We start from the raw sequence: 21,022 nt of genomic DNA, 5'->3' as shown, positions 1-21,022 counted from the left end.
TGAGTTTCTCTCTTCATATCGTCAGGTAGCCGTTACCTCCAGAATCGCAGAGTCTAAGAGATAGAAGGCGCCTCAGGGATCCTTCCACAACATCCTTAACGAGGATTTACCCAGTGTCAGCTTGTGTGCCTCCAAAGATGAGGAACTCACTCTCCCTCCTGGAAAACTCATTCCATTGTCTGACAGCTGAAGTTTTTAGAAAGTTTTCCCTTGCTAAGTTGGCCTCCATCTAACTCTACTATGTGGGCTTGGTTCTGCCCTCTGGGTTGCACAGTCAAAAATATCTAATACCTTTCACAGAATAGCTCTTCAACTATTTGAAGATAGAGCTAACATACTCATTTCCCCTGCAAGCCGAAGAGCCCAAACTCCCTCAACCACACCCCATAGAATGGGGTCTTGAACCTCTTTTCTATCCATCTGTCCCTCAGAATACCAGGATTTTTAGGTATTTGGCTTATCCCGGGCATGGGAAGCTTAGTAAACATTAGACACATACACGCACACGCGCACACACACACATTTATATTATGAGGATGGAGAACAGTGTCCTCTGGCATGGAGTCCTGTCCCGACTGCTCTCACACCCTTCCTGGCCCATAGTCTCAAAATCATCCAGAGGGAACTCAAAGAACTAGCCGGCCCCCTTGTTTAGGTCCCTGGGTGCCTGCGTCCAGCAACTCAGCCTTTTTAGACCCCAAGCTGAGAAACTCAGTGGTCCACTGTGCCCCGTATGGGCATGGGAGTCATGCTTGTGTCCCCATTTCTTCAGCCAACAGTGATGAGAGTGACATCATCCACGCAGTCCGGGTGGAGAAGAGCCCAGCGGGGAGGCTGGGTTTCAGCGTGCGGGGCGGCTCTGAGCACGGCCTGGGCATCTTCGTCAGCAAGGTGGAGGAGGGGAGCAGTGCAGGTGAGCAGGGTCCCCAGGGACGAGGTCCTGGGGGATGTATGTGACCCCGTCTCAGTGGAGTACAAAGATGCTGTTGTCAGGATGGGAGAAAGGGCCTTCAGCTTTGGAGGGCCTGATCTGATGGGGAGATGGCGCCCACTCCCAGGGCAGAGTGGGCTACTGGACAGATCTCTAGTCTAAAAGGGGACATTCAGACCCTACCTGGGGATCCCCAATCTCAGGGAATAAGTTTTACCACAAGGAGCCTGGTCTGATGGGGGCTTAGCCTCAGGCTGGGGAACTTCTCCCAAGGGACCGATGCCAGCCACCACTCTCCCTTGATGCAGAGCGGGCTGGCCTGTGTGTGGGGGACAAGATCACGGAGGTGAACGGGCTGAGCCTGGAGAGCACCACAATGGGCAGTGCCGTGAAGGTCCTGACAGGCAGCAGCCGCCTGCACATGATGGTGAGGCGCATGGGCCGTGTGCCAGGCATCAAATTCTCCAAGGAGAAGACCACATGGTGAGAAGACCTGCCCCACCTGCCCCATAGCACTCCCACCTAAAGCCATAGCAGGAGAAGCTGAGGGCATAGGGCTCTGTATGGGCCTGGCTAGTATGACTTCTGTTCCTCCCAACTCCTGGGGCGGGAAATAAGGGATCCTAAGTCCTGACCTTGAAATGAGAAAAGGCCACATCTGTCTCCCAGCCCTCCTCTCCACGGCTCTGCTATCCCAGGCCCCAGTAGCCCTGCCCTCTACACTCCTGCTGCTGCTGCTGCTGCTGCTGCTCTGAGTCTGGGATAGTAACAGCACCTCTCCCTTTAGAGCCTGTGAGGATTCGAGATGGGCCTGGCAAATTGCAGCTGCTCAATAAAACGAGGAGATTAGGATGGTTTCCCAGATTTGATTAATTTATGTCCCACTGAAGATTTCAGGCCTGGGAAGTCCCCCAAAGTCCCCCACTGTTCCCATGCAGTTGTGGGGGCTGCTGGGAGGAGGGGAGTGGATAGTAGCAGATGGCGGCCCAGGCTGAGGGCCCCTTGTCCCTGCCCCAGGGTGGACGTGGTTAATCGGCGGCTGGTGGTGGAGAAGGGCAATTCGACGCCGTCCGACAGCAGTTCAGAGGACAACGTTCGGCGCATCGTTCACCTCTACACGACCTCTGACGACTTCTGCCTGGGCTTCAACATCCGTGGGGGCAAGGAGTTTGGCCTGGGCATCTATGTGTCCAAGTGAGGGCTGGGCAGGGAATGAAATGGGTAGGGAATGGAGCTTGGAAGGGCCTGGGCTGGGACCTGGAGTTGGGTCAGCAAGTGAGGCCTGGCCAACTACATGTCCAAATGAGGGCCTAGGTCAGGGGTGGGATCTACAGAGGGGGGCGGGGGTCGCCTGGAAGGAGGGTCAGGGAGTTTGACGGGCATTCCTGTATCTAAGTGAAGAGAATCTGGAATGGGGTGAGGGAGGGCAGGCCAGGAGGCCTATCAAGACTGCTGCCTGTCTGATCTCAGAGTAGACCATGGTGGGCTGGCCGAAGAGAACGGCATCAAGGTGGGAGACCAGGTCCTGGCGGCCAACGGTGTCAGGTTCGACAATATCAGCCACAGCCAGGCCGTGGAGGTGCTGAAGGGCCAAACACACATCATGTTGACCATCAAGGTGGGCAGGACCTTGGGAGTCAGGGAGAGGCCAGACTGACAGCCGATAGAGTACTCTAGTACTTACTTATGCCCATAGCTCTGCAGTTTATGACTTTTCCACAGCCACGTGAGAGGCAGGGCAGGCATTGTTCTCATCCCTATTTTGCAGAAGAAACTGAGGCTCAGAGAGACAAAATAACTGAGGAACTATGGTCAGTTACTCAGCTGGTCAGTAGCAGGGCCGAGTTCCAGACCTGCTCCTGGGACGTCTAGGGCAATATCCCTTCATATGGGTGGCAGAGGCCTAGAACTGAAAGGGAAAATATTCCTCCCAGAGGGTTGGGGCAGTAGCTGTGGCTTTGGGCAGGACCTAGAAGGTGGACATCCTCAGAGTACAGGGCAAGAGGAGCTGGGCTGGGGCCAGAGATTGGGTTTCAGGGGAGGCGGCTGGATCCATTATTCATATGGGTCTCACACTTGCCTGTGGATCAGGTCCTTCTCACTCTGGCTCCTGGAAGAGGTAATCCCTCACTCTCCCTAGTGCCTCATCCTGGCCCCTGCTCCACCCTCTCCAAACCGTCACCCATTTCACCATTCAGTGCCTCATCCACCATTGCCCGCCCCGCCACTGACTCTATTTCTCACCTCCCACATCCCATTTTTCCCTTTCCTTCTCAAATTATCCAAAAGTGTTCCTTCTTACTCCCACTTTGCCCCTCATTGATTGATTCATTCATTCATTCATTTGTTTATTCATTCATCCACTCATTCAATATTTCTAAGTACTTACTATATGACTATACCAGGTACTGAGGCTGCAACAGCAAACAGGACAAGTCCTCTGCATAGGCTAGATACATGCAGATTGCGAAAATTGCTACAAGGAAATTAACAGAGAAACAGGATAGGGTAAGTTAGGAAGGCCCTTTTAGCCAGGGGGCGTGGTGAGAGCAGGCCTCTCTGAGGAGTTGACACCTGAAGAGGGAGAAGGAGCTAGCACAGATGAGCTGAAGGAAGAGAATCCAGTCCGTAGGAACAGCAGATGCAAAGGCCCTGAGGCATAGAGGAATGTTGCATGTTCAGAAATAAAGTGGCTCGTGTAGCTAGAGCATGATGAACTCAGAGGAGACTGATAAGGTTGAAAGTTTACTCCTGTCCTATAACTCTCCATCCTTACCCTCCCTTCTCACCCATTCCCCTATGCCCTCCTCTGCGCACCATGCCTTCCCCAGGAGACAGGCCGTTACCCTGCCTACAAGGAGATGGTTTCTGAGTACTGTTGGCTGAACCGACGTAAGTGGCCCAGGCCCCCAAGGTTGGAGAGAAAGGGCTGAGGCCTGAGGGTGGGGCCAGAATCTCTGAAGAATAAATGGGCAGAAGCAGGATCTTACTGGGATTTTCACACTGCCCAGAGTCATTTCTGGACTCTCCTTTGAGAAGCTGCAAGTTTCTTGCAGGCTCTCCTAGGGTCTGGAGTCTCAGGATGTGGGTGGAGGAAAAGCAACTTGCCCAAGGTCTCTTAACAAGTCAGTAGCAGGATTCTGAGCATCTGAGTCCCCAGACCTTGGCTAGTGCTACACTCTCCCCAAACCTCCAAGCCCGGGGGATGTCTGCAAGCCTGGTAGGGCTTTGAAGCAACCCTGTCAGACCCCCAAGATGCCCCTGCCTTCCCCACTGTCCACAGTGAGCAACGGAGTGCTGCAGCAGCTGTCCCAGGCCTCTGAGAGCAGCTCCAGTGTCTCCTCATACGCCTCCAGTGTCCCCTACAGCTCTGCTGAGGGCTCCGGCTCCCTGCCCTCGGACCACATGGATGTCTGCCTGGGGCCTGAGGAGCCCAGGCTTGGCCCAGGCAGGGGGCGGGCAGACATGGCCATGCAGACGGAGCCCGACATGGGGGGCTGCATGGAGACCTGGTGCAGTGTGCGGCCCACGGTCATCCTCAGGGACACGGCCATCCGCTCCAATGGACCCTTGCCTGCCTGCCACCTCGACTCTGCACTCTCGGAGTCCCCCAAGACTGCTCTGCTACTGGCTCTCAGCCGACCTCGGCCCCCCATCACACGCTCCCAGAGTCACTTGACCTTGTGGGGTACGTAGGGTGGCTGCTGCTTTCTCTATTGCTCCTGGTCCAAAACCTCCCTCACACCCTGTCCTATGCCCCAAACCTCCCTTTGCCCCAGGCCTCCACCCAGACCCAGTCCCAACCTCAGCCCCAGAATACACTCAGACCCTGCTCTGGGTCCCATTTTAAATTAATCCTGGGCCCCAAACCCACCGTCAGTCCCAGCACCAGTTCCAGTCAGTTCTGAGCCCCAAACCAGCCCTAACCAAGCCCCTCTATCCTGGAGTTCCCAGGCCTGTCTATACACACAGACCCCAGCTCTCATGGATTCTTCACATAGCTGTAGCTGTGGGATGGGGGAGGGATGGAACGTAGGAGGAGAACCCCCCACCCCATTCCCATTCCCACCTCCTCACACAGCTGCAGATCCTGTCTGCCCCCTACTCTCCCTTCTCTCTGCCCCTCCCCCGACCCCCCGCCCCTTGTCCTTCCCTTCTGCCCACCCCTCCAGCACCCCCGGTGCTCCTCCGTGTCTGCAGAGGAGAAGAAGCAGCGGAAGAAGGAGAAGTCAGGGTTCCCTGGGGAGAAGGGGGCCCTGCAACGCTCCAAGACGCTGATGAACCTCTTCTTCAAGGGAGGGCGGCAGGGGCGGCTGGCAGGGGACTGGCGCAGAGAGGCCTGGACGCTGGAGAGCGGGAGCCCAGCCAAGGCCCGCCCTCGCCTGGACCTGGAGAAAGGTAAGTAGTGGGTGGGTCAGACAGGGAGGATGGAGGAAAGGTCCACTGTGGCATCCAGCAGGTACGACTTTAAATCCCACCCTGCCTCTTATTAGCTGTGAGTCACCACTCCACCCTGTGAGCCTCAGTTTCCTCATGAGTTAAATGGGAATAACAATACCTGTATCTTTAGGAATAGTGAAGAATAAGTGGATTAGTATATTTTTCATCACGCACGACACACAGAAGGTGCTCAGAAAATGTAGTGGCCATTGTTGTACTATCTCATCTCCTCATTTTACGGAAGGGAAAACTGATAGAGTCATAGCATAGAAAGAAGTAGAAGAGCTTAGGTTTATCCCTGTACTTTTGGTGCTGAGAGGGAAGGATACTTCTTTCCTAGAGCATTTGGCTTCACTTCTCAACAGGCTCTACCCAGTTCTAATCACCCTTGAGCAAGACCATTTCTCGATCAGGATCCAGGCAGAAGGGTCCAGGCAGGCTTCACGTGTTTGAAGGACTTTCTAAGGACTCTCATGGAAGGCCCCTCATCTCCCAAATGAGGTTCAGAGAGGGTACCAGGGCGGAAGGCTCTTGAGGTTGCCTGTGACAGAAACTCAACCCAAATTAGCTTTAAAAAACACACCTTGGTTCAGCTACTGATTTCACCTGGATCTAAATGTTTAAACAATCTCTTCAGATATCTGCCCCCATCATGTTTTGGTTCCGTTTCTCCTGGGTTAGCTTCATTATCATACAGGCTTTGCCCACCCGAGCTAAGAAGCCCACTGTCACTTAGCAAGGCAGGGACAAGAGAGCTTCTCCTTAAATAGTCCCAGCTGAAGTCTCAGACTCTTACTGGCCCAGCTGGGATCACATGTCCAACAAATCACTGCGACATGGGAGAGAGAGGGTACTTTCATCAGCCAGCCTGAGTCATGTGCCCACCCTGGAGTACATGCACTGAGAATAGGCATCCCCAGTTAAAATCAGGGTGCCGTTCCTAAAAAGGAGAGCGGATGTTGGAAAGGCAAAAACATCCAGAGGGTGAGGAGCTGGGCTCTGTCCCTCCCTGGTGTCTCGAGGTAACAATCCCATGGGAGGGACAATCCCTTCAAATCAGGAGAAGCCAGCCCCTGTCCCTCAGCCCACCTTTCTTTCCACAGACCCAGGAGCCCTGCTCCCTCCTGGTTCTCCTCCTGCCTCTCTGGCCACTCCCCTCTCTCCTTCAAAGGCTCCATTTTTCCTCTTTGTTCTTTGAAGGTAGGTGCTCCCCTAAACTGTCCTTGGGGTTCTTGTTTCCATACATTTGTTTCCAAATGAATCTCCATAGGCAGAGCTCAGACTGCACACTCTCTCAATCTAAAACCTTCAGTGACTCCCCATTGCCTATGAACAAAGTCCTTGGCCTGAGCATGGCCTTCAAGACCTCATGGCCTGGCCTCTTGCTTCCCCATCCTTCCTCCTTCCATCCTGAACTCTCCTAGCCAGTGATCTAGCCAGTCCTGACCTCCCCAACCCCCATTTTCAGACTGGGGGCCAGGGCCTGCTGCTGAACCTTTTCTTCTTCTTAGCAGGGGGAGTGGGGCCCGTGCAGAAGTTTGTCACCTGGAGACTGAGACGTGGTAATTCATGCATCCCTTTACCAGGGCCTGGTTTACAGCAGAGCTGCCAATAGGGTGCATGTTGGAGGCAGCTGAGGGGTTTGGGCTAAACTAAGTTGGGGTCAAGAATGAGGAATCAGAAAGATAGGGAGGTGCATATTGGGGCAGCTAAAAAAGAACTGGACTAAGTTTACTAAGAAAGATAGGGTTCCAGGTAAATATTGGGGTGCATTTTTAAATACTGGGAGCTTAAGTTGGAACACCCAAAGACAGATTTGAGGGACAAAAAGGAACCTGTGCTAGAACTCTAATAGGGACCAGACTAACATGACAGTGCATGTTCAGGGAGCCTGGGGGGCACTGGGCCAGGACTTCATTAAGGAACAGACTGGTGTAGGGGTTGTGTGTTTTGGGGGCTGAGGGGCCTGAGGAGGAGCTCCATTGGTGGGTAGGCGAGACCATGGTGGGGAGCATCTAGGCTAGGCTGGAACACCATCGGGGGCACTTAGGCCTCTTAGCCAGCCTGTCCTGGGATCTGGCCCTCACTGAGGGAAGCCCCTGCCTCCTCCCCTGGTGACTCCTGGCTCCTTCATCATACCCCTCTCTTCCTGCCCTGCAGACCAGGAGAGGGGGCGAGCCCTGCTCTCTGCCAGGTCCGGGAGTCCCTCCAGCCAGCTGCCCAATGTGGATGAGCGAGTGCAGGCCTGGGAGAGCCGACGGCCCCTTATTCAGGACCTGGCCCGGCGGCTGCTGACTGATGACGAGGTGCTGGCCATCACTCGCCACTGCTCCAGGGTGAGCCTTTAGCCTGCCCCCAGACCCAGCATGTGGTCACTCAGTCACCCAGCTCCTCATTCATTCAGGTCACTGCTGACTAGTACTTGGGCTTGATGCTGTGAGGCCAGAGGTCCTTAAAAGCAGAAATTGCCACTGTCATGAGCATACACACACACACGCACACACACACACACACACACACACACACTAAGCTCACAACCAGGAAGGGGGAATAGATAATAACTAGAACCTAAATATCCATAGCGACAAATCATGTGAAGTACTATGAAGGAAAAGAATATGAGAAAATAACCCAAGAAATGCAAATTAGATGTGGTCTGGGAGGGCTTCCTTGAGGAGGTGATATTGAAGCTGAGGAGAGAAGAAGTCAGACAGTGATGAGTTGGGGGACATGAATCCCTGCAGTCACCTGCCCCCATTTTCCTCTAAACCCCAGCCTCCTCCTCCATACCTTCCTGGGTCAGCTAACAGGCCTGGCCTCATGCCAGACCCCTACTCCTATTTCCTATTTCCCTTGTCCCCTCACACGGCCCAAGCCTCCCCTAACACCTACACTGTTATGCTCTTTTCTCTTCCACGTCAAACAGTCCAGAGGGCCCAGGGTGGGTTATAAGTTAGGTTTGAGGGAGCTTTTGTAGCCTGAATGTTGGGGAGGCTGCGGGAGGCACAGGTCATTCCCTCAAGGAGGATTGGATGGCCCTTTTCTAGCCTGCTGTCTCAAGAACCCTCAGGTTTCTGCGATGGCTTCCCTGTGATGAATCTGCATCTGCGCACACATGACCCTGTGTGCGAGAGGGCAAACTGAGGAGTTTCAGGGAATCGCTTGTGGATCCCTCCACTTCCTGACCTTGGTCAGAGTGGGCTGAGATGTATGTCTGTGTGATGTATGCATTTGTCTGTGTGGGCTACCTGGGTTTGTGTTGACTTAACAGTACGATTGTATCTGTGCGTGAGTGTGAGTGTATCTGGCTAAGGCACGTGCGTGTCACCTGGAGACTGAGACGTGGTAATTCATGCATCCCTTTACCAAAGCCTGGTTTACAGCAGAGCTGCAGATAGAGTGCCTGTTGGGAGCAGCTAAGGGCTTTTGGGTTTAACTCGGTAAGTGTAAGTGTGGTGCTCAGCCCTCAGCACTAAATGGGGCTCTGTGTTTACCAGCCTCTGTGAGCCTGCAACTCTGGGGTGTGGCCACTAGGTGGGGCTCTGTGTCTGTTTCTTTGTTGGACTTTTTCTCCTTCATCCCTCAGCTCCTCTCACCCAGCGCAAGGTAGGTTTCTTCTCACAGTGTCCCTGCAACACCTGGGGAACTTGGCATACCACCCAAACCTGACGCAAGCCCTGCCCACATCAAGAGATCAGATCCTCTGGAGTGGAATCCTGGCCTGAAAGATTAGTAAAGCTCCCCTAGTGATTCTAATGGGTGGCCCTGAACTCCCAGGCCTCCCTTCTCTCCTCCCCATTAGCCACCTCTCCACAGCCACCAAACCAAGCATTATAAACCACCTCTCTGATCACTTTACACTCCCCAAGACTCCTTGTAACCTCTTTGGCAGAACGGAATGCAAGTTCCTTATCCTTATTTTCAAAGCCCTCCCACTAATCTCAGCTTTCTCATAGTCGCCACGTCATCATCTTCCCCTGGTCACCGCACAGATTCATGCAGTTTATGGACTGCACGACTCTAGGTGCAGTACTCCCATTGCCATCGCAACCTGTGCAGCCTACCCGGAAGCCCTTCTGGCACCCCAAGGTCAAGTTAAACTTCTATCTATCCATTATTCCACATCAGCCTCGGAGCACTTTCTTTCCAACTTTCATGCCGATCCCTGCATTTGTCCTTAAGAGTCAGCATAAATGCCACCGCTTCCATGAAGCCTACTCTGATCTTCCCACGCTCCTATGAGACGCCCTCTGGCCCCACTGCCAGTGATTTGTGATTCATTGGGGCATGTGGCTCGTTCTGCTCCTTGTTCCCACTATACTGAGTTCCTGAAGATCTGGAACAGGGTCTTCATTGTTGTTCACCCAATGCCCAGTACACAGCCTGGCACTTAGTGGGTGCTGAATGAAGGTTTGTGGACTTGAAATGTGTGCACATATTTGACTATTTCTGTACAATTATGTGTATCTCTCTCCAGACAAAAGGGGGTATATTGTTGATATGTATATGTGTGAGTCACTGTACCTTTGTGTGTGGTTTAGGGCCACACACATAATTTATCTTTTATTTCCAGATATGTATGAATGTCTCATTCTGACCACCAGGGCATGCTGTTTTTCTGTGTTTATGCCCATACAAGATGCTCTGTTTGTGACCCTGAACCAGTACATGTCTCCCTCTCACCACCAGGGGGCGATGCGCTGCCTCAGTAGTGTGGCTCCCAGTGTTCAGTTTGCCAGTTTGCGTAGGTGGGGTGTGGCTGGTGGCATCCGGGCAGTGCCAAGCAGAAGGGCCTCCACCCCCTTGAGTACTGACTGGAACGGCTTTCTGTAGGGCCACCCCTTCCCCAAGTCCCCATTCCATCCTGAACAAAGCATAATTTGTAGGTCTGTGTGCAGACAAGTGCTGGGCAAGCCAGGCCCATAGCCTAGTGTTTGGCTCAAATTCCTTCCTTCTGCTTGGAGGTGGGGGTGGGGAAGAGAGTCCACTCCCTGCACATCCTTTTCCGGCACCAGAGCAGGCAAGAGCCAGACTTCTCAGGTTCCAGTCCCTCTTCATACTTCCTTATCCGTGTGGCCTTGGCAAAGTCCTTTTCTCTGAGCTTCAGTGTCTTCTGTAAAACAGGAATAACTAATGTCATCTCTCAGGCTGGTTGCTAAATGAGAGATTATGTGTAAAAGGCTTAGAAAAGTGCCTGTCCCAAAGCTGTCATTGCTGTTGTTCTTTGTTGTTCATTGCTATTATAAGTCTGTTGTTATTATCACAGGCTTCTACCTAGTCACCAAGTCCGTAAGACATCCTACGGACAGCCTGGGGATGGAGAGAGCCTTTTCTAAACGTAGGGGGTCCCTCCATGCCCAGCTCTGGAGGTCCCTGCTGTTATGTGACCTGTAATGCCTCTCTCTGCAGTATGTGCATGAGGGTGGCGTGGAGGACCTGGTGAGGCCCCTGCTGGCCATTTTGGACAGGCCTGCGAAGCTGCTGCTGCTGCGGGACATCAGGTGGGGAGGGGTGTGTGGGGAGCGCTTGAGGGCAGGAAGGGGACCCCTGATTCCAGCCTTTCCTGGCACCTCCAGAACTGAGACCCAGCCCACCTCCATCCCTTGTCCTCCCCCAGGAGTGTGGTGGCTCTCACAGACCTGGGCCGCTTCGACAGCATGGTGATGCCTGTGGAGCTGGAAGCTTTTGAGGCCCTCAAGAGCCGGACAGGTCAGCAGCTGGGGGGCAGGACTTGCGTATCTTGAGCCCCAGGTAGGGATAAGAGTGGTATCTCCCTGTGAAGAGGGGGCAGAGATTGCCAGAGCCTCTTGAGCTGTGTTCCTCAGAGGGTCTGGCAGCGGGGCCCTGACTCTGACCTGTTCTCCTCTCTAACCAGTGCGGCCTACTGCTTTGCGGCCCTCCCGGCAGGACACACCACCCAAGCGTCACCTCATCACACCTGTGCCTGGTCAGTAGAGTCTCAGAGCCCAGGGAAGGGGCATAGTCCTGGGGGACTGGGGAAGGGAGGATGGGCTTTCCATCCCTGCCCCACGCGGGGTTTTGTGGTTTCAGAGGTATTTATGGTTCCCTGAAAGAAAGCCCAGAACCATTTCTGTCACATCCGCTCACCACTATTATCTACCTAATAATTGGTTTTAAACTCACTTTTTAAATCTAGTCTCATTCTAGGCAGTAATCTCTGAGAAATCATCAGTTTGGTGTACGAGTCATATTTTTTCTCAGATACATTGTAGTATAACTATTATGATGGAAAGTATTAAAATAGTTATAATGGAACCTAGGCAGTGTCCTTCACTGCAGGGAACGCTGCTGTAGGGCCTGAGCAAACTCAGGCCTGGGTTTACTGGGCTCACAAAGAACTGGAGTCTTGTAAGGTGGTCTGGGCTGGTGAGGAGTGGGCAGCCTGACCTTGGCCCTCTTCCCCAGACAGCCGTGGAGGCTTCTACCTGCTGCCTGCGAATGGCTTCTCAGAGGAGGAAGACGATGGGGAGCTGAGGGAGCGGCTGGGGGACCTCCAGGTCTCCCTGGGTGCCTCTGCCCCCCGTCACCCTCATAAAGGAATCCCCCCTCTCCAAGATGTGCCAGTGGATGCCTTCACCCCACACCGAAGCGCCTGCACGGTCCCTCCCCAGCCACCCCCTGTTGCTCCTCGGCCCCCAAGGCCCAATTGGCTGCTGACAGAACCCCTGGCACGGGAGGATCAGAGCCAGAGCCAGAGCCAGGGCTCAGCCCAGAGCCGTAGCCGCAGCCGGAGTCGCAGCCGCAGCCGCAGCCAGGGCCAAGGCAAGTCCCCTGGACGCAGGCGTTCCCCATCACCAGCACCTATCTCCGCCCCCAACATGACCAACGGACGCGGACGCTACCACAAGCCTCGGAAGGCCAGGCCCCCTCTGCCGCGACCTCTGGATGGGCAGTCAGCCAAGGCAGGGGGCAGTCAAGGGACCTCTGAGAACAGAACTGGCAGGACAGCCAAGGAGGCAGCTACGAAGTCCCCTAGTTGGGAGCTGAGGACAGTCACACTGTCCAAGATGAAGCAGTCATTGGGTGAGTCCCGGTGGGAATGGGCCTGGCAGGGGGGCTCTTGGGTTTGGGTGAGGTTGGTGGGTTTGGTTTTGGGGTATGACTCTAGGGCCTGGGCTTAGGAAAAGGATCTGGGTATTGGGGTATAGTTGTGGGGTCTAGATTTGGAGATCTAGAAGATTTTGGAGCTGAGGACTCAGTAGTAACAGAACTAGGGTTTGGAAGAAGTTGGGGCCCTGTATTTGGGGATGGGGCCCTGGGTCTATCCTGGGAGCTCTAAGTTTTAGAGGTATGGTGCACCTGACCCCGTGTCTCTCTTACTAGGCATCAGCATTTCAGGAGGCATCGAGTCCAGGGTGCAGCCCATGGTGAAGATAGAAAAGATCTTCCCTGGGGGGGCCGCCTTCCTCTGTGGGGCCCTGCAGGTGGGTGAAGTGCACCCAGGCCCACTTTTTCGGCCCAGAGCTGATTCTGGCTAGGGGTGGGCTGGTACATGTTCATCTGCCAGCCAGGCATGTTCAGACCAGGTCGTGGGAGGAGGGGGGTCAGGCCTGTAGGATGAGCATGCCAAGGGAAAAATCTGTCCCCTCATGCCAGCCCGGGCCTGAGGGTGGCCCATCCTGTTCCACCCCTAGCCCCAAGGGACAAAGGGCCATTGTCTGTGCCCCACCCAGCCCCCAACGGCTCCAGGCACAAAAGTCCCATTGTCCATCCTCTCTACCCAGATGGGGAGGAGTATCTAGCTGGTGGAGGTGAGAGGTTGGATGCTGTGGCGGGGGTGACCAAAGGAAGTGGGACTGATTCTCCCACTCTCATCCCAGGCCGGCTTTGAGCTAGTGGCAGTGGATGGAGAGACCCTGGAGCAGGTGACTCACCAGCGGGCAGTGGACACCATCCGCCGGGCTTATCGAAACAAGGCTCGGGAGCCCATGGAGCTTGTGGTCAAGGTCCCCATTCCCAGCTCACTACCCTCACCCTCTGACTCGTCAGACCTCATGGATTTGCACCCTCCTGCTGACCATTCCCCGTCCCACTGACCCCAGCCCAGTCCCCTCTCCAACCCTCCAGACTCCTGATACTAACCCTGGATTCTCCTCACCTACCCCGTGACTCTTCTTGCTGACCTCGGATCCTCCCACTGACCTCAAATTCTCCTGCTCCCCCCCAGATGCCTCCTATTAACTTCCTCTGGAGCCAGGAACCTCCCACTCCTGCTTGCCTTGCCGACTCCCAAAGCTCCACACTGGTGGCTGAGATCTCCCTTTCTTCTTTCCCCAGTTCACTAAGGCTCTGCCCTTTCCAGACAAACTCGGTGTCAAGGACAAGGTGCTACTAAGCAGCCTGTGTCACCCACTCACTGCTCTCAACTTCCCAAGATAGGAAGGGGATCAAGAAACTTAAGGTGTGGTGCTTGGGATTGGTGGGCACTAACGATGTCCTCTGTGATTCTCCTAAGCACTGAGGGACATGGATTCTCAAGACACACCCTCAGGGGTCACTGCATCCCAGTCCGGTGGTGCCCAGTCCTGAGCAGTGTTTTGTGCAAGGGACAGGATGGAAGGCTTTTCTAGTTTCTCAAACTCTGAAGGACCATTTCATGTGGTCCACTAGGACCTCAGACTTTCTATGGGATCTGTCCTTCCCCCTTTCTCCCCCTGGCCAACACCTATATGAGGAAACAGACAGCAAATAACAAGGGAGTGGGGTAAAACGAGTTCCATAATCATTATCCAGCACACTCACTTTTTAAAAACAAAATTTTTTTTTAATTTTTTTCTTTGGGTTTGTACAAGAAATTTACAGTGTGAAAAATATACAAGTGAAAACGAGGCCATAAATCTGGGTGCGGGGAGGGGCCCCTTGGTCACAAACACAAATAAACAAGACATTTCTTTCTGAGTTTTTCCTTTGGTCTGACTACAGTCCCCTCACCTCAGGAAAGGGGATGCAGAGCTGGAAGGTGGGGAACAGAACTCAGTCCCAGCCCTGTCCCCCAACAAGGGCAGGGTGAAGGCAGGCACATCTGGAGCAGCTGGCATTGTCTGGCTCTCTCTGGCTTTGGGTTGGGGCAGAATGTGGAGATGAGGGAGCCCCTTTCTCTCCCTAGCCCCCTGGCTGAGTGAACTGCTGAGCATCTGGGGTAAATGGTGTTGACAGAGTGGCAGCAGGTGGGCAGTGAAATAGTGACTAGGAGCCTCTGGGTGACAGTGAACATGAGGACCTCCAAGGAGTCTAATCTTGCTCATCCAAGTTACGGGATGGCCCCGAGTTCTTGGCAGAGGCCCAGAGGCCTGGATCTCAGGGGGCAAGTGGCTCCTGGGTTCTCAGTGGACCTCAGGCTACTGTCCCCTTTCAGTAGAGCTCCCTACAAACCTGGGATGCCGAGGGCCCTAAATTTCGGTGGCAGTGATTTCCTCCAGGCAGATGCAGGGCGCTGGCTCGGCCAGGCCCAGGTCAGCGAGCTCCCGGGCCTCCAGCTCCAAGCTGAGCTGCTGCAGCTCCTGCTCCAGCTGCCGGTTCCGCCGGTACATCTGGATATAGTTGTGCTGCAGTTGCTTCTGGTAGCGGATCACCTGCTCCTTCTCTGCCTGCCAGGCCAGCCGTTCTCCCTCAAAGCTGTCCCTCTGCTCCTCGCCCCTTCGCCGTTCCCGCTGTAGCTCCACCCGCAGCCGCTCCACCTGGGCCCGCAGGCTGCCCCCGACCCCAGCTGCTACCCGTTGTGCCTTGGCCTCATCACTCTCTGCCAGGAGGAATGGGTCAGCAGCGGCAGGTGGCACAGGGGGTTCCCGGAGTCCAGCTGCCTCTGTATCCAACTGCCCAGCTTTCTCCCGCAGCCGCTCGGCCTCCTGGCGGTGCCGCTGTAGCTCTTGGGAACAGGTCTCCAGCTCCAGCTCTCGTGCTCGGGCTGCCTCCTGGAGGCCCCGTGCCCGGCCCTCACTGACCCGCAGCGCAGCCCGGGCCTCCCGAAGTGCCACCCGAAGGGCCACCAGCTCACTGCCCTTCTGCACCAGCTCTGCCTGAGACTCCTTCAGCTGCTGCTTCAGCAGGGAGATCTCGCCTGATTTCTGGCACACCTGGGGGTGGGAGGGAGTTGGGAAGGGTGGTGAGAAGGATTCTCCAGGAGAGTCAGACCCTGTATGGCATCATGCTATACATTTGGTGGAAAGGAGGTGTGATCATTGTAATATCCATTTTACAAATGGAGACACCGAGAGGAACCTAGTGACATGGCCCCAGGTCACACGTCATGTCAGTGGCTAAACTGAATACAGACCCAGATGTTTCTCCTTCAAAGCGGGTGTCTTTACACCATCATGAGGCACGGCAGAGCCCTGGGGCCTAGGTGGTGGCAGAGTGTGCAGGAGTGGGGGCAACTGAGGGCAGTGGCCATATTTCCAGTTGAGAGGCCCTACAGTGTTTTGGTTAAAAGTGTAGACCAAGGAGCAAGACTGCCTGGGTTCAAATCTCAGCTCTGCCACAGACTAGGTGTGATTTTGGCCTCTAGCCTTTCTGGCCTCCGTTTCTACATTTCTAAAATGGGGATATTAACAGTACCCACCCAACAGTATGGCTATTATGAGAATTAGATGAAATATAGTCTAAGTAACATGCTTAGAACAGCACCTAGCACACAGCAAGCACTACATTCTTATTGCTGGCCGGAAGGCAGTGGGTAAGAATACCACTGGCTATGGGCACTAGACCAGACCAGTGGGAAGACCAAACACGCATGTATGAGGCGGCCCCCACCCAGAAAGGGAGGTCAGAGGGGGATCCTCATCTTGGAGAGAAGAAGAAGGGGAGGCCCTCTAGGGGGCCCCTCGAGGGCTCAGGGGGTGTGGCTGGGCCCCTCTTTCCAGGCCTTATCCCTGCAGGACCCTGCTCTCTGCCCGTCCTGATCTGACCCACCTCCCACTTGGTCTCCTCCAGCCGTGGCCCGAGCTCCCGCTGCTCCCGCTCGAAGGTGGCGCAGCGCCGCTCCAGCTGCTCACGCTCCTGCAGGAGCTGCACAAAGTCGTCCTGTAGCTGCCGCTTCTCCTGCTGCAGCTGGAACACCTGCAGCTGCAGCAGCTGTTGGGCCCGCTGTGCCCGCTGCGCCTGGGCCGCACCGTCCTCTCGCAGGGCCTCGCGCTCCCGCTGCCAGTGCCGCTGCCGCTCCTCGTACACCTGCGGGCAAGAAGGCACACCTGGCTCCTGGAAGCTCCCCCGAAACTCTAGCCCTGGCTGCCCCCAATCACTGACTGCTCTGGGGCCCACTGGCCTGGGTTCGGGAAGGCTAGATTCCACTAAACAAAGATAATGATTACGATAACGATAAGAACTACTTGTATCGTAACAATACGAGTGTGCCGCGCATTATTCTAAGCACTTTACATCCTTTGTCTTCTTACTCCTCCTAACTCTTAAGAGGCCAGAACTATCCTGATCCATAGATGAGGAAACTGAGGCTCGGTCTGAATAAGTAACTTGCTCAAGTCTGAAAAACAGTAAATGGTGGTGCTGGGTTTGAATCCTCACCATGCTACAGATAAACCAGACAGCTGGGGTGGGAATGGGGTCACAAGTGCAACTGCCCACCACTTTCTCCTCTGTCCCAGAACAAACTGAGATGCTCCTTGGTGTCCCAGCACCTTTGGATGTCCTACCATGCCACCCCCATTATAGCCACTGACCACACCGGGCACATGGTTACCTCGCTGTCATCCAGACTGTCCCGCAGCTGTTGTAGCTCTGTCTCTCGGTCTCGGAGCTTCCCTTCCAGGACACAGTGCAGCAGGGCCTCATCCGAAGGGGGTGGTGGGGGTGGGGGTGGGGGTGGGGAGCGCTCCCCACAGGAGCTGCTGTCAGGGGAAGCCCGTGGACCGCTGCCCAAGAACACCCCAGCCACGCGACCCCCCACAGAGCCTGTGCTCTTGCTGGAGGAAGACCGGCCACTGTCTGAGTGGGAGGGCCCAGCAGGGGCCCCTCGGGCTGGCCCTGGCAGTGCCCCCCGCCCAGGGCCATGGGAGGGCAGGTGCCCACCTGGGGAGTTGGTGGCCGGCTCAGCACCCCCGGTGCTGTAAGTAGGCAGGCTAGACAGTGAGTTTCGGCCAGAGTCAGACAGTGTCCCTGATGGGCAGCCACTGGCCCAGCCACTCAGTGCCAGGGGTTTGTCAGCAGCTGAGGAAGAGGAGGAAGAGGAGGAGGAAGCAGGGCCCCCAAACAGCTGTGTTAGGCTGCCCTGGCTCCCAGACAGTCCGGTGGCCCGAGGACCCAGGAAGCTGGGGAGAGATGGCGCCCCTCGAGGTTTGGGCAACACTGGCTTGAAGGCTGTTGGGCGAATCAGGATTTTCTCCATGTTCTGAAATGAGATACCACGTGACATTGGGGATGAGCTGCCCAATCTTTCAAAGCCTTTATCACACTCTGTCCTCCCATCCAGAGTCCCCCATCCCCAACTGCTACCACTGACATTTAGGACCTCCTAAATGTCATCTTCATATCAAGTAATTTAAAAGGGTTCATCTTTAATCATTACTATAGCCAGGTGAGCAAAATATTATCACTATCTCCATATTACAGATGAGGAAATAGAGGCTCAGCAGTTAAAGACCTTGCTCAAAGTCACCGCTGCTGTATAACAGTATTACCAAGTAGGTAACATTTATTGAATACATAGTATGTGTCAGGCACTAACTAGGTTAAATACTTTACGTATATTATTTGATTTAATTCTCACAACAGTCCTATGAGAGCTGACCTATTACCTCCACTTCACAGATATAGTAACTGAGGCTCAGAAAGGTTAAGTGACTTCCCTGAGGTCATACAGCCACAATGAGGCAGAGCTGGGATTAGAACCTAGGTCTGGTGAATCTGGAGCCCATGTTCTTTCCTCTAAACAGGCCCCCAAATTCCTGCAGCTTCTCCAGGGGACTCCTGTTCTACCCAGGCCCCAAAGGGGAAGCTGGTCCTCACCTTCTCCAGTTTTCCAGAGACAGGAATGAGCTTTGGAGGCGGGCCACGAAGATGGGCATTGCGTGCCCGCTGCTCTCGGGCATCCTCAATATCACTGCTTGGGCTGGGGGGTGACTCTGTCCGGAAGTCCTCATTGATGTATGTGAAGGTGGTGCCAGGGACAGTCTTCCTGGGGGGCACAGCTGGGCAAAGCGGTTCCTGTGCCTCATAGCCACCCCGCAGCAGCCCATCCTGCTGCCGGAAGAAGGTGGGCCCAGTGGGGCCATGGTGGCGGGTAGGAGCCGGCCCTCCGGGGCAGGGCCGGCCTGAGATGAGGCTGCTCACACTGCCCATGGCTGGAGCTTGTGGGGCAGTGGCGGCCTCAGGAGTGGGCTCCAGTGGCACTGGCAGAGTCTGTACAATGGCCATAGCAACAGTGGCTCAGGCCTGGCCGAAGGCCTCCAGGGGAACCTGTGAGCAGGGCAGTGGTGTTAGACTCACTCCACCTTGAGCCCCCTCTCTATACAAGGCCCCGAGTCCCTCTCCTGGAAACAGCCTCCTGATGTCAGTAACAATCCCTGATGCCCCCAGAGGCTCCCCTTCGAGCACTGGCATGAACCTCGGTTTTCCCTGAGCCCTAGACCATTGTCCAGCTCAGGTCTGAACATGGCTGAAGACTCAGTCTACCTAGCAAGATGACAAGGGGAGGGGAGATCTGGTGGTTATGCGGGACCCATGGCAGAAGAGGCCCAGGCCTCAGCTCAAACCTGCATCCCTACAGAGGCAAGGACTCAAGTTAGGGAGGGAGCCTTCTCTACCAGCTCCCAGCACAGGTCCCTGGTCCCCTGGGACAGATGGCCTCATTAAAGGGCAGTTTGGGCAGAGGTAAGCAACCACAGGGATGCAGTCAGCAACTCAGATGGTAATTAGGGAACAAAGAGCTAAGGCCAGGCAGTGCCCAGCCTCCCCCAGGTGGGCCTCAGTTTCTCCCAGACAGAGAGGCGGCAAGGGTGGAGCTGGCCAAACGAGAAATCCAGAGCTCTTCTAGAGCCCACAGGTGCCCTCTGGGGTCTCCTGCCTCTCAATGGTAGATGCAGGCTTATGCTTATTGCCATCACAACACCCAGCCTCACCACACCCAATTGGTTAGGCCTAAAGGAGCATACACAGGACCACTGCCAACATCTACGAAACCTTCCAGCTTTAGATGTTCCCCAGAGTGACCCAGAGCGGGTGAGGGTAGAAGCCCCACCATCACCTCTGGCAGCTGATCCTAGATCTCACTTCCCTGGAACCCAGGGAAGAGGGCTCCACCTTCCCAGGCCCTGCTCCTTCCTGGAAGGGGACAGCAAGTCTCCACCAGGAACTCCCTCCTCCTCCATCCTGAGGCTGAAGACCAGGACTCAGGCATCTGCTGAAGTCATCACACAGAGCATGGGCCAAGATGTGGACAGAGAATCGCGTAGGAGCAGGAGTGTGTGTATTTACTTACTTGTGTGTGTGTGAGACTGTGCACAGTGGAGCATGGAAATAAGCAGGGTGTATATAGAAATGTGTGTGAAAATATGAATGTGAGTAGAAACATATGGATACATTCACATATATGTGTGAATTCACATGTCCATATCTTACAAGAGTATGTGTGTAAATAAGGTGTCACTCTTAGAAAGTATTGAAAGTTACAAATGCATACATAAGTGAATTTGTGATATGCGACTAACACTAGATGAATATTTGGATGTCCACTTATATATCCAAGTTTATGTGTAAACTCACATGTATCTTACACGAGTGTATGTACAGAAAAGTGAGTGTCCACAAATGTATATCAAGGAGTGTGTGAACAGGAGCATGTGTGAGAGAGGCTGGGAGTCAGTGGCATGCAGGGCCAACTAGGTGAGTGGGAGCTTGGTTTCTGTCACTCACTGGAGTGTGGGAGAGGAAAGACATCTGATTCCTTTGCCTGGTCAATCTGTTCCCCTTCTTTCTTGTGTTTCATTAAGTCCCCCCCTCCCCCATCCTCAAGTCAAAAGATCCTGAGACCCAGGGAGATGTCCAGGCTGAGGAAGGAAGAGCTGGGAGCTAGGGGTGAGCAGTATCCACCCCACAAGTGCAAGCCCTGAGCAAAGCAGATGGAACACCCACTCCTCTATCTTCTCCCAGGCCACTCCAGGACATGGAGAAAATATTGAGGAAGTGGCTTCTTAGAGGGCAGTAGGGTCTTGCACCTTTGTATTTCTCCACTTCAGTGAGCACAGAGAAAGTGAAAACTGAGGGGAGGAGACAAACTCAGAGAGACAGGGACCCAAAAGACAAGAGACAAAGACGCAGAGCCTTCAGGGTCAGGCAGACAAGGAGACAGGCAGGCTCAGTGAGGAGGGGGAACCCTGAACCTCACGGATCCAGGGGCCCCTAAACCCAGAAACAACATAAAGCTGGGCCCTGTGACCCAGACACCCAGGGAGCCAGAGCCAGGCATCTGGAAAGCGAGGCCCAGCCGGCCCAGCTCCCGCTCTTGGAGCCCGAGAGAGAAGGAGGGGCAAGTGGAGGCTCCATTTTGAGAAATGCGTCTGTGGCTGTGGGAAAAGGAACCCCAGCTCTCCCCAGCACTCCTTGAGTGACTCCTCTAGCACAAAACACCCAACCTTAGGGGTTGGGCGAAGCCGAGGGCCGAGTTCAGAAAGGGCCCGAGAA

At 54.7% G+C, this 21,022-nt stretch overlaps 2 protein-coding genes across 2 annotated transcripts in view; one reads left to right on the top strand and one right to left on the bottom strand.

Moving 5' to 3' along the window:
* The window catches only part of PDZD7 (PDZ domain containing 7), a 17,371-nt gene extending 3,081 nt beyond the window's left edge, over positions 1–14,290 (top strand). Inside the window, exons 2-16 of the mRNA XM_011378919.2 lie at positions 773–913; positions 1,240–1,414; positions 1,949–2,125; positions 2,402–2,549; positions 3,763–3,823; positions 4,215–4,619; positions 5,132–5,329; positions 6,883–6,933; positions 7,532–7,707; positions 10,781–10,872; positions 10,989–11,080; positions 11,247–11,318; positions 11,798–12,415; positions 12,716–12,816; positions 13,213–14,290. Of these exons, the coding sequence (XP_011377221.2) occupies positions 773–913; positions 1,240–1,414; positions 1,949–2,125; positions 2,402–2,549; positions 3,763–3,823; positions 4,215–4,619; positions 5,132–5,329; positions 6,883–6,933; positions 7,532–7,707; positions 10,781–10,872; positions 10,989–11,080; positions 11,247–11,318; positions 11,798–12,415; positions 12,716–12,816; positions 13,213–13,428 (2,723 nt within the window). The 3' untranslated portion in view covers positions 13,429–14,290. The remainder of the gene's footprint in view (positions 1–772; positions 914–1,239; positions 1,415–1,948; positions 2,126–2,401; positions 2,550–3,762; positions 3,824–4,214; positions 4,620–5,131; positions 5,330–6,882; positions 6,934–7,531; positions 7,708–10,780; positions 10,873–10,988; positions 11,081–11,246; positions 11,319–11,797; positions 12,416–12,715; positions 12,817–13,212) is intronic.
* Positions 14,135–21,022, bottom strand: part of LZTS2 (leucine zipper tumor suppressor 2) — a 10,216-nt gene continuing 3,328 nt past the window's right edge. The window contains exons 2-5 of the mRNA XM_011378862.2: positions 18,350–18,799; positions 17,085–17,732; positions 16,301–16,558; positions 14,135–15,465 (exon numbers count right to left, since the gene is read on the bottom strand). Coding sequence (XP_011377164.1) covers positions 14,782–15,465; positions 16,301–16,558; positions 17,085–17,732; positions 18,350–18,757 — 1,998 coding nt within the window. The 5' untranslated portion in view covers positions 18,758–18,799 and the 3' untranslated portion in view covers positions 14,135–14,781. The remainder of the gene's footprint in view (positions 15,466–16,300; positions 16,559–17,084; positions 17,733–18,349; positions 18,800–21,022) is intronic.

Source organism: Pteropus vampyrus, unplaced genomic scaffold (assembly GCF_000151845.1).
Source record: "Pteropus vampyrus isolate Shadow unplaced genomic scaffold, Pvam_2.0 Scaffold348, whole genome shotgun sequence".
Lineage (NCBI taxonomy): Eukaryota > Metazoa > Chordata > Mammalia > Chiroptera > Pteropodidae > Pteropus > Pteropus vampyrus.
Note: the sequence above shows the minus strand (reverse complement) of the source record. Positions and strands in the feature narration are given on the sequence as shown.